This window comes from Podarcis filfolensis (genome assembly GCF_964270895.1).
Source record: "Podarcis filfolensis genome assembly, chromosome: 10".
NCBI lineage: Eukaryota > Metazoa > Chordata > Lepidosauria > Squamata > Lacertidae > Podarcis > Podarcis filfolensis.
In genome coordinates, this window is record NC_139612.1 from 2720785 (window position 1) to 2730521 (window position 9737).

Consider the following 9737-nt stretch of genomic DNA (forward strand, 5'->3'; position numbering starts at 1 on the left):
GGCTAGCCCAGGAATTCCTCTGCAGCTTGTATTTTTCCCTTCAAAACCCAAATAATCCCAAATCCTACCATCTATTAATTTCTAGGGTTTGGTGGGATCCTCCCTCAATCTATAACAATATTGTGTGTAATATTGTAACTAAGGTAATTCAAATTCCAAAGGGAACGTTAAGCGGGGGGGGGGGGGGAGTGGAATTCTGGTGGAGAAGATTGGAGGAGGCTTGGAAAGGGAGTCTGAATGTTGGGGGGGAGGCAGTTGAGAGTCGGTTGAGAGAGGTGGGTCCGGGGGGGCACTTGGTGGGGGATGTCAAGCTGGGCTGGGCAGCTAATTAGCTTAGGATCAATAGTCCAGTCACCATCGCCCTCGTTTGACGGTGGCCAAAAAGGAATGGAGACGCAGAGAGGGACTGTCCAGCTCAAGGGAAGTAATAATACCACTCTATTCTGCCTTGGTCAGACCACACCTGGAATACTGTGTCCAGTTCTGGGCACCCCAGTTTAAGAAGGATGCTGACATGCTGGAACGCGTGCAGAGGAGGGCAACCAAGATGATCCAGAGTCGCTTGAAGGAGCTGAGTATGTTTAGCCTGGAAAAGAGGAGACTGAGAGGAGCTATGATAGCAACCTTCAAACATCTGAATGGCTGTCGCATGGAGGAGGGAGTATACTTGTTTTCTCCTGCTCTGGAGGGTAGGACTCGAGGCAATGGCTTCAAGTTACAAGAAAGGAGATTCTGACTAAACATTTGGAAAAACTTTCTCACGGTAAGAGCTGTTTGACAGTGGAATGGTCTCCCTTGAGTGGTGGTGGTGGACTCTCCTTCCTTGGAGATTTTTAAACAGAGGTTAGGTGGCCATCTGTCATGGATGCTTTAGCCACGATTTCTGCATTGTAGGGGGTTGGACTAGATGACCCTTGGTGCCCCTTCCACTTCTACAATTCTAATATTCTATTATTCTATGAATCCTCAGATGTAAGTCCTACTGAAGTCCACGGAGGACATTTTTAGGGGAAGAAAATGCTACGGAGTAAAACCTACACAGACAGACAGATGCCAAGAACAACTCCCAGGTAAGTGTGTGTAGGATCACAGCTCTTTTGTGCCTTATTTTTCTCACCTACTCAAGTTCTCTTTATACTTTACCACAAAAATATTTCAAGGCCCAGGAACTTCTATTAACATTTATTTATAACAAATTCCTTGTAACTATTAATATTTCAGGGTTTACGCTCAGAGATGTAACTTCATGAAGTAAGATCAGGCATTCCATCAGAGGTCAGCTCTGGAAGATGCAGCTGTATGTTTTGGTGCAAGTGCTCTAATCAGATTCACAAAGTCCGTTTTTTCAATGCATGCTCTGCACACTTCTCCCCAGCTGTCCAGGATCTTCCTCAGCTCAGCCACTTTCATCTTAGAGAGATCTACCGCTGTTAAATCCAGTTCCATTTCTGTAAAAACAAACAACCTGAATCACAAGCTCTATTAATTTTATTTGCGGTATTATAGACAAGGAGCTCATGATCCCATGTATGCTCAAGGAGAATATTGCTTTTCCAGCTAGCTTGCTCATGCTACAGGACGCCTCCAGCAGGCAGACAGATGCCCATGGAACCTCACAAGGAAGGAAGGTGGGCTGGAATCCCTCGCACTTGGTATACCCCCATGAATATTTGGTTATCAAACCTAATATCTTTCGACAGATCTATTATTTCCCCCACTCCTTTCTAAACGCCATCCAAGGTACAGATCACCACTGCATCTTGCAGCAGTGAATTCCATGTATTCCATTCTGGGCCCAATCCACGCGGGGCAGTTTGGCCCAGAAAATGAGGCGAGTCCCGTCCACATCTTATTTCCGCAGGGGTCAACAGGACAGATTCTCCCTTGGATCTTTGGGCCCCCATGGGAGGTTGAGGCCTACGTAAGGCTTCCCCCTTCAGAGTTTAGGGCCATTTTGCTCCACAAGCTTAACCCTCAGGTTCAGAGGCACCAGCTTGTGAGGGCAATTGTGGGGGCCGACGTCACATGCGTGACTTCAGGATGTCTGGAGGAGTGAAGCCAAAGTTGTTGGCCGTGTGGCTTCAATGGCCGGCGGTCCTCCTCTCCTGTTGCTGCCACCTGCGGGAGGCGGCTTCGACGCTCCTTCCCCTCTGTGGCAGGAGGAGGAGGAGTTGGACCTTGGAGCTGCTTTAGGACATTAGGGGGGACACTGCTACCCAAAAAATGTTAGGGGGGAGGGCTCGGCCCCCAGGAGCTGGTGCCCCTGCTCAGCTTAGAGCCTTTACTGAGCTATCTGGGTTGCTGGTTGACAGGGCTGGAAAGGAATTTTTTCTCTCAACCCGATAGGCTCTTGGATGGGAGTTTTTCCACCATTCCCTCAGTAAAACACAAGTTGTTTTTTGTTAGGGGGAATAACGTTGTATGTATAGGGGTGGGAATGGCATTGGGCAAGATCAACAGTGAAGCCGGGTGTCCGTAAGGGGCCTGAGGGGCGAATTTGCCTGGGCATGCCCCAAGCTCAGGTTGGGTCTCTGCCTGGTGGGGATCCTCACCCGGCTGCCCAGGCAGACCTTGCCAGCTTGGCTTGCACCACAACAGGGTTCAGCACTGTGGCATGGTTGGTCCAAACCCAGCGGATCCCATTCCACCAGCAGCGGGTGAGTTGATGGCAAACCGATCCTGGCGCTACTGCCATGCTGACCTCCCTTCTGCAGCCCATAAAGAACTGGCCTGATTTCATCCCAACACCTGGAGTCTTGTCAGTTCATTGGCTGCTCTTCTGCGAATGTGCCGGCCAGGACAATGATGGATGTTGTGTAAAGAAGCACTTTCTTTTATTAGTCCTCATTCTAACTGATAGAAATTATATTTTCAAAAATGCGAGGGATAAGCTATAACTTGCTTCTTTGCTCCAGCAGCCCTGGGTACAACCTGAAATCTGCACAGTGACTAGGAGAGCCTGAACCAAAAGCCCAAGCAATTTTGTGCATGTTTATACAAAAGTAAGTTCCACTGTATTTCATGGCATATGCTCCCAGGCATATGAAAAGGTGCTGGAACGTCTAGATGAAAAGGTGCTGGAACGCACCTCCCTCAAAGACCACCCCAGAGCCCAAAGAGGATCTCTTTGGGCTGGAAAGGGAGTCTCCTTGCAAGCCTGTGGCTTGTTGAGGCTGTTCAGCTGAGGCCTGGGGAGCTTCCATGCCTCAGCTGAGCACCTTAATGAGCTCCCCCCTCTGGCTCAGAGCAGGGGGGGGCCTGCTCAGCTGAGGTGGGGCTTTCCTGTGCGTCAGCTGTTAGCTGGGAGGTTGAAGAACCTCAGCAAAGCTCCGCTGAACATCCAAGTCACAAGGGGACCCACTCTGGAGCCCGTACAGGATGTCCTTGTGAGCCGGAGGTGCAACGGGGCTTTGCTGAGGCTGGTCAGGTCTCTCCCCCCACTTCCAGGGCCCAGCTGAGAGGTGCTGAAACACCATTCCAGCACATTCCGGTTAAAAAAAGGCCCTGCTACCAGGTGAGTGTGCCTTGGATTGCAACCTGGCTGCCCTCTCTTCAGCCTACCACATTCTTGAAAAAACATAACTTCCCATGTTGAAAATAACAATAGAAAAAGCCTCTCATTGCTGCCAATCACAGAGTCTAGGTTCTAATTTCCACGCCCCGTTTGCAGAGCATGGCCAAGTGCGAATGAGTGAGTCCGTGCAGCACAAATCCCAGCTGCTTCTCTTCTTCCCAGATCCTGCAGATGCCCAGAGCTAAGCCATGGTTTGGTTTAGTGCCATGTCTGAACCTGGGCTCCTTTGTCTCCAATATGCCTATTTTGTTATGCCCTCCTCTGTTTTGCACAGGGATTTCATCATACCGTATTTGAGCTCACAGATTTGAATGTCGATTTTCTTCAGCTTCTCACAGATCTTTGGCACAGGTATGTGAGCACTCATTGGGCGGCTGACTTCACCAATTATCTTGGTTGCTGCATCACTTGTGGCTCCGATGTAGTAGCACTACAATAATAGAAATCTTGTCAGTACCAGTGCAGAGTTAGGGCTCACTCATATTTCCGCTTGCCTCGTGCCTAGAAAGCACGGGTCCAAGTGGTTCTGCCTTTGCTCTGCTGCTTTCCTCTGGAAAACCTGCTATTTAGCACTAACTGGAACAACTGGAGCAAATCTTTGGGAAGCCTGATTGCGGTTTGCTCCGATTCATCACTAAAGGTCCTGCTTCCCTGGGGAAAAGCGGCTTCCCTCTTCCTCCTCTCCCATGCATGCACTCTACCTTTAAAGCACATTTTTGCTCCTCAAAGGATTCTGGGCACTGTAGCTTGTTTCTGGGAACTATAGCTCTGTGAGGGGAGAACTACAGTTTCTTTGAGGAAAAGAATGTGCTTTGTGTGTGTGAAAATAGAATCCCTGTGACCCACTTATGTGGGGTGAATCACAAAGGAATCAGCCAGGTGCCTGGATTCAAAGCGTGGGACTAAACTAACTCTCTAGCAAGAGAGAGCCCCTAGTTGCAGAGTTCAAAGTCAAGCAGGACAGTGAAGTATAGGAATATAGGCTGCCAAAACCTTTTATATATCCCTTTTAGTCCTCTTGCAAAGCGCTCCCCTCTCTCTACCCCTCCTGCAATGAACAGACCACACACTCTTAAGCTTGAAATGCTTTACTTACAAAACACTCCAAAGGTCAGATTCACACATTTATCCAAATAGCAGCAAGAAGAGCACAGGCAGAATACTCGTGAGTAGAAAATACAGAAAGATAGCTTGGAGCTTGCCCTGGCATGTCTTCCTTGGTTGGTTACATGGCACTGAGAGAGGGGGAACAGGGAGAGAAAGCTCCACTTCCACTCCACCCTCATTGGCAAAGGGGTGTGTGTGACCTGGCGGAGTCTAGGAATCTAACTCTGTGCAGTCTTACCCTTCATGCATTAACTGGCACTCATGCATAGTTATGTTTGACTGCAAATTCCCAGGCTATGAATGTGCTTTTACGGTAAAGTGTGTACACAGCCTAAGCACTGGAAACATTCCTAAGGGGGAAAAGAGTACAAAATCATACCAAGCGGTTTTCTTTTCCTTTTGTGTTCATGCAGCTCCTGACTAATTCATTCTCAATAGAAGCCACGGAGAAATCAGAGTGCTTTTCTTTTAAAGAACTATAAAATCTTTTCAAAAAATCTTGACACACTGTGTAAGAAAAAGGTAAAATATAAAATAACAGACACACCCAGAGTGCTTTGGTCAAAGGTATCGACAGGAAGCAAAGTTGAAAATAAATTTTAAAATGACTAACTTCACATAGAATGGCTTGCCATTCTTGCAGCGCATGCGCATCTGATCTGGAAATGGCCCCATGCTGAGATGCTTATTATTGCCTTCCAGTGACTCCACTTAGGCACCCTACTCATCACTGTGTCCCAGGGAAAGACCCTTGCCTTTCCCTTGAGGACAGCAGCAGGGGGCATTCCAGGGGTCAGACAGAAGTGCTGGGCAGGGCTAGAGATGAGAAGGCCTGGAGGGGTGGAGAGGGGGGAAATGTGGGGGCACATTTCCCCATATTTTTTGGAAATAATTGGGGGGAAATGGAAAATTGGGGTAGGGGCGGGACTGGGGCTTCTCCCCATTCCCCTCACCCCGGCCAGGCCTTTGCCTCCGTTGTGAAGCCACAGACGAAAGGAGGTGGAACAAAAGATCACAGAATCATAGTTGGAAGGGACCTTGAGGGTCATCTAGTCCTACCCCCTGCAATACCATGGACCTCAAACCCACAACTCTGAGATTAAGAGTCTCAGGCTGTGCTGAACTATCCCAGGCCTTTTCTTAACATAAATTTAAATAATAATCTTTCTTCAGTAGACGATGTTGCAACCACACAAAAGTGTGAGGTTTCAACCCCCACCCCTCACAGATCTCTTCATCAAGGCAAGCAAGAGGGCACACACAAAGGAATCCAGGCACACACAATTTGCATGGGTGGGTGGGTGCATTCCTGGCCCCCATGCAAGCTGGCAGAGTGTGTGTAAGCCTGTGCCGCCCCCTTTTCCAGCCACTTCCAGGTTGTAGCCATGTGCACAACCGTGTGTGCATTGAACAAGCATAAAACGGTTGTTGCCATACCCTCCAAGTGTCCCTATTTTCCATCCCAGCTTCTGATTTGATCCTGGAATGTCCCCATTTCTCCCACCAGTGCTGCCACTGCCAGTGGATGAGCGGGTGCTAGTCCTGAGCGACTGGGTGGCAGCAGTGGCGACTGCAAGCCAGCATCCCATGGCCTCTCCACGGCCAGTGCTGCCAGTTTCCTCCCTTGGGCAACTCAGAGGCTGCTGGAGGCAGGAGAGGAGCCCAGCCTTGCATGATGCTCTGAGAGGGCAGGGTTGCCCTGGGAGGGAAGAAAGGGGCAGAAGAGCAGAGTCTTGCTTTAAACAAAAAATGCTTTGTGCGTCCACGGCTAATGTTGCCCCTTTCTAAATTTATTTTTTGGGTGTTTTTCTGTTTGTAAATCTTCTGAAGAATAAAATAAAATCGGGACTAAGGGGTTTTCTCAGGACAGTGGAGGGTATGTGTACTGTACCCCATAGCGGTGTTGGCACTCACAGAGGCATAGGAAGCGGGCGCGGGGCACGCCGGGTGTCATCCTGAAGGGGGTGACATTCGGCATGCACCCCCCGCCCACGACTCCCCCAAGCCCAGCGAGCAGCAAAGTGGCTGCTGCGGCTCTCCCCCTTCCCCTCGCTTGCTGTAGGCTTGGGAGTCGCGGGGGGGGCAGCCCCCAGGGAGGATCGCGCAGCCGTACCGAGATCCGCCCTAGGGAGGATCGCTGCGCCGAGATAGGTCCCGTGGGCAGATCGCCCCGTGGGCAGATCACCTGCCCCGGGTGCACAGTATGTGTGCCCCTCCGGGTGCCAGAGCACCCAGCTCCACCACTGGGCACTCACCCTTCTTCTGACAGGACATGCTTTGCAGAGGGCAAGAGAGAAATTGGGGGTGGGGGAGAAATGTCCCTATTTTCACCTGAGGAATGTTGGAGGGTTTGTGTTGCCAGTTTGACAATCCTCCCTTTGGCGCCTGGAGTTCCCTGCCCCTGTTGTAGGACAGCCCTGCTGTTACTGTGCAGGGCTGGCATTAAGGAGGGGGGGAAGTTGGCGACTCTTGGGCGGGATCTGGCCCCTACACTGACCCATCATGGCTACCAGAAAAAGCCAGAAAGTTGTCGGGAGGCATAGGACTTAAAGGAGTCAGCGAACAGTGAAGAAAGCCCACAAGCAATCTTTATTGACTTATATTCATAGGCTGCTTTTCTGCCCCCAAAAGCCTTTCAAGTCACCTCCTCTATACAGGCAAATAAAAACAATGTGATTCTCTTGCTTATAGATGGACATCATTTTCGGAAGAGGGCTTGGACATGCACACTGATCCTTATACACACAAGTGATCTTCTCTCTTATGTGAAAAATAAAAAAAATCTTTCTCGCTACTGCCAAAGAGGACATTTAATTCATTTTGTTTGTTTATTTATTTGACACAATTCATCTATCACTTGACTGGAATGAAACCTCAAAGCAGTTTACAATAAATATTAAGGTTATCAATAAAGACAGTAAAAAAAAAAATTAGAAACATTTTAAAATTATTAAAATCAGCAGTAAATGAAGTTCACTTTCCCCATATTGTAGAAGAAACTACAAAAACGCAGTTAGAAATATCCAGTACTTAATTCTTCTGTCCAGTTCCTCTAGAGGTAGGTTCTTTTATTTGTTTCATAATTTCATAAAAGGTCAATCAGATGATTTGAAAACAAAGTGGTTGCTGGCCTGTGCAGACAAGTTTGCTACCTATAGGGTAGCTTTATCACTAGCAGTGAGAAAGCTGTGATCTATGTTTTATCATACCAAATAGTGTGGACGGCCACAGGCAACAGCTCTCAATCAGCTTTCTCTTGTTCTTTAATGGGAAAGAATCGGTCCTTCTGTGTGAACCAGTGAGCCCCTTCCTGGGTCTAATTCCAGGACAGCAGAAACAGATATCCCCACCCCACCCCGCAGTTGAGAAGGACCCTGATTAATGCAGCACCGTGCACCCATCCAGCAGATTTGGACATTGTTAAAGGCCCAGGGAAAGTGTGCTCACTTAAGTTATGCTGTGGTGCTTTTACTTCACTGCAGATCATGGGTTCAAATCCTGAGGACCATCACACTGGGCTCTAGAGCATGTCATGAATTTCTCTGATACTCCAATCCCTCCTGAGTGGACGTACGCTGATTCTGAAAACACACTTGCTAAAGGGGTGCTTTTAATCCCCTGCCTTTAGGTTGCCAATACGAATAAGGAGCTGGTGTTTCATCACCTGTTTCACAAAACCCTTATTTTGAACCATGATCCTATTCTGACGGCTCAAACCATTCAAAACATAGTTCCTTACATATAACTCAGTTCTCAGTGAGGGTGTTGTTATTTATTAAATTTGTATTCTACCTTTCATGCAAAGATCTGAGGGCTATTTACAGCATAAAAATACAAAATAAAAACTCTAAATACATAATGAAAACATGAATGAAAACAAATCCATATATCCCCTCCCATATACGTACACATATACTATTTGTAAACCTCTGAGGTTTACAATCAAGTGGTATATAAAATAAAATGGGACTTCTGCACTGAGCATCAACTTGTAACCCAGTGATGGCCAAACTCGGCCCCCCAGCTGTTTTGGGGCTACAATGCTCATCATCCACAGCTAAAAGGACCAGTGGTCAGGGATGATGGGAGTTGTAGTCCCAAAACAGCTGGAGGGCTGAGTTTGTCCAAATATTGTATTTTGACAGGCAGATCTACTTAAAAGCTATCATTTAAAAAGCAGCAAAAAAGGGGGGAAATGGTCCAGCCCAAATGTAAATCACACTGCGTGAGGGGGTCCCATCAACAGCAACATTGACAGCAGAGTTAGTATTGTGCCACAGCTGCAAGCTTAGCAAAAGAAACAAACGTTCCAATTTTGCACCATTTAGAAGAACTGCAACAAACACAAACAGGCATTTTTATTTAATTTTATTATTTCTTTATTTTATTTAATAAACTGCCCTTCACTTGGGGATCACAGGGTGGCTTTACAACACAAAAGCACGTACCATAACACAAAACACAGGCGACTGACCGGGAGCCCTTTAAACCTCAGACCAAACGGATGTGTGGTTATGTGTTGCGTGTTTTCCTCTATGTGTGGCGTATAAAGTGGGCCTGTCCCATATTCCAATGCGAAATGCCACGTCCTGTTTCGTCCCGTATTCCGGGTCTCTTTCCACGTGCCGGTGTGTGGGGAAGGTCTTGCCTTTAAGCTCCGGAGAGCCAAGCACAGGCGGATGTACAGATTCACGTGTATGTGCGTGCACACGTGCGCGTGCGGGACTGCCATGCGCTCCTCTGAGCTCCCTCCCCGCCCCTATTTCGTGGGTCGTGACCCCGTAACCTCTCCCCCCCCCGCCCCTCACCTTCGCACGGAGCTTCTGCGCCCCTCGCGGGGCTAGAGGCGGAGGCGAGGCCGAGGCAGAGCGCCACGGCGACGCAGCAAGGGAGGCCCTCCGGCCGAGGCGGCCGCAACATGGCTGCGTCTGCGGCACCTGATCTCGCGAGAGTTCCGCCCGCCCACCGCGGAACGTCACGCGGAGATTTTTTTTATTTCGCTGCCTCCGTCTGTGCGCTTCTTCGGGGTTACGCGGCTGCTGATTGGCTGTTGCAG

The 9737-nt window shown here is 48.7% G+C and overlaps 1 protein-coding gene and 2 long non-coding RNA genes across 3 annotated transcripts; 1 reads left to right on the forward strand and 2 right to left on the reverse strand.

The window, feature by feature from the left end:
- The first annotated feature begins 289 nt into the window (after nucleotides 1–289).
- Nucleotides 290–4004, forward strand: LOC310744259. The gene is made up of 4 exons (XR_014539463.1): nucleotides 290–763; nucleotides 971–1070; nucleotides 1701–3002; nucleotides 3849–4004. It is a non-coding gene; the product is annotated as an uncharacterized lncRNA (long non-coding RNA).
- On the reverse strand, nucleotides 1168–9653 carry CDNF (cerebral dopamine neurotrophic factor). Its single transcript, XM_083575383.1, has 4 exons — nucleotides 9490–9653; nucleotides 5061–5188; nucleotides 3863–4004; nucleotides 1168–1448 (listed from the first exon to the last, which is right to left on the reverse strand). The coding sequence occupies exons 1-4, from the start codon at nucleotides 9599–9601 to the stop codon at nucleotides 1270–1272; spliced, it is 561 nt and encodes a 186-aa protein (XP_083431509.1). The 5' UTR covers nucleotides 9602–9653; the 3' UTR covers nucleotides 1168–1269.
- On the reverse strand, nucleotides 3061–3842 carry LOC310744267. The gene is made up of 2 exons (XR_014539474.1): nucleotides 3405–3842; nucleotides 3061–3362 (listed from the first exon to the last, which is right to left on the reverse strand). It is a non-coding gene; the product is annotated as an uncharacterized lncRNA (long non-coding RNA).
- Nucleotides 9654–9737: the final 84 nt, after the last annotated feature.

Excerpts from the sequence above, each read along its gene's own strand:
- CDNF (XM_083575383.1), bottom strand. The coding sequence starts at position 9,601 with ATGTTGCGGCCGCCTCGGCCGGAGGGCCTCCCTTGCTGCGTCGCCGTG. Across the intron at positions 4,005-5,060 it reads AAGGAAAAGAAAACCGCTTG|TGCTACTACATCGGAGCCAC; the intron begins GTATGATTTTGT and ends CTATTATTGTAG. Across the intron at positions 1,449-3,862 it reads AATCTGTGAGCTCAAATACG|AAATGGAACTGGATTTAACA; the intron begins GTATGATGAAAT and ends TTGTTTTTACAG.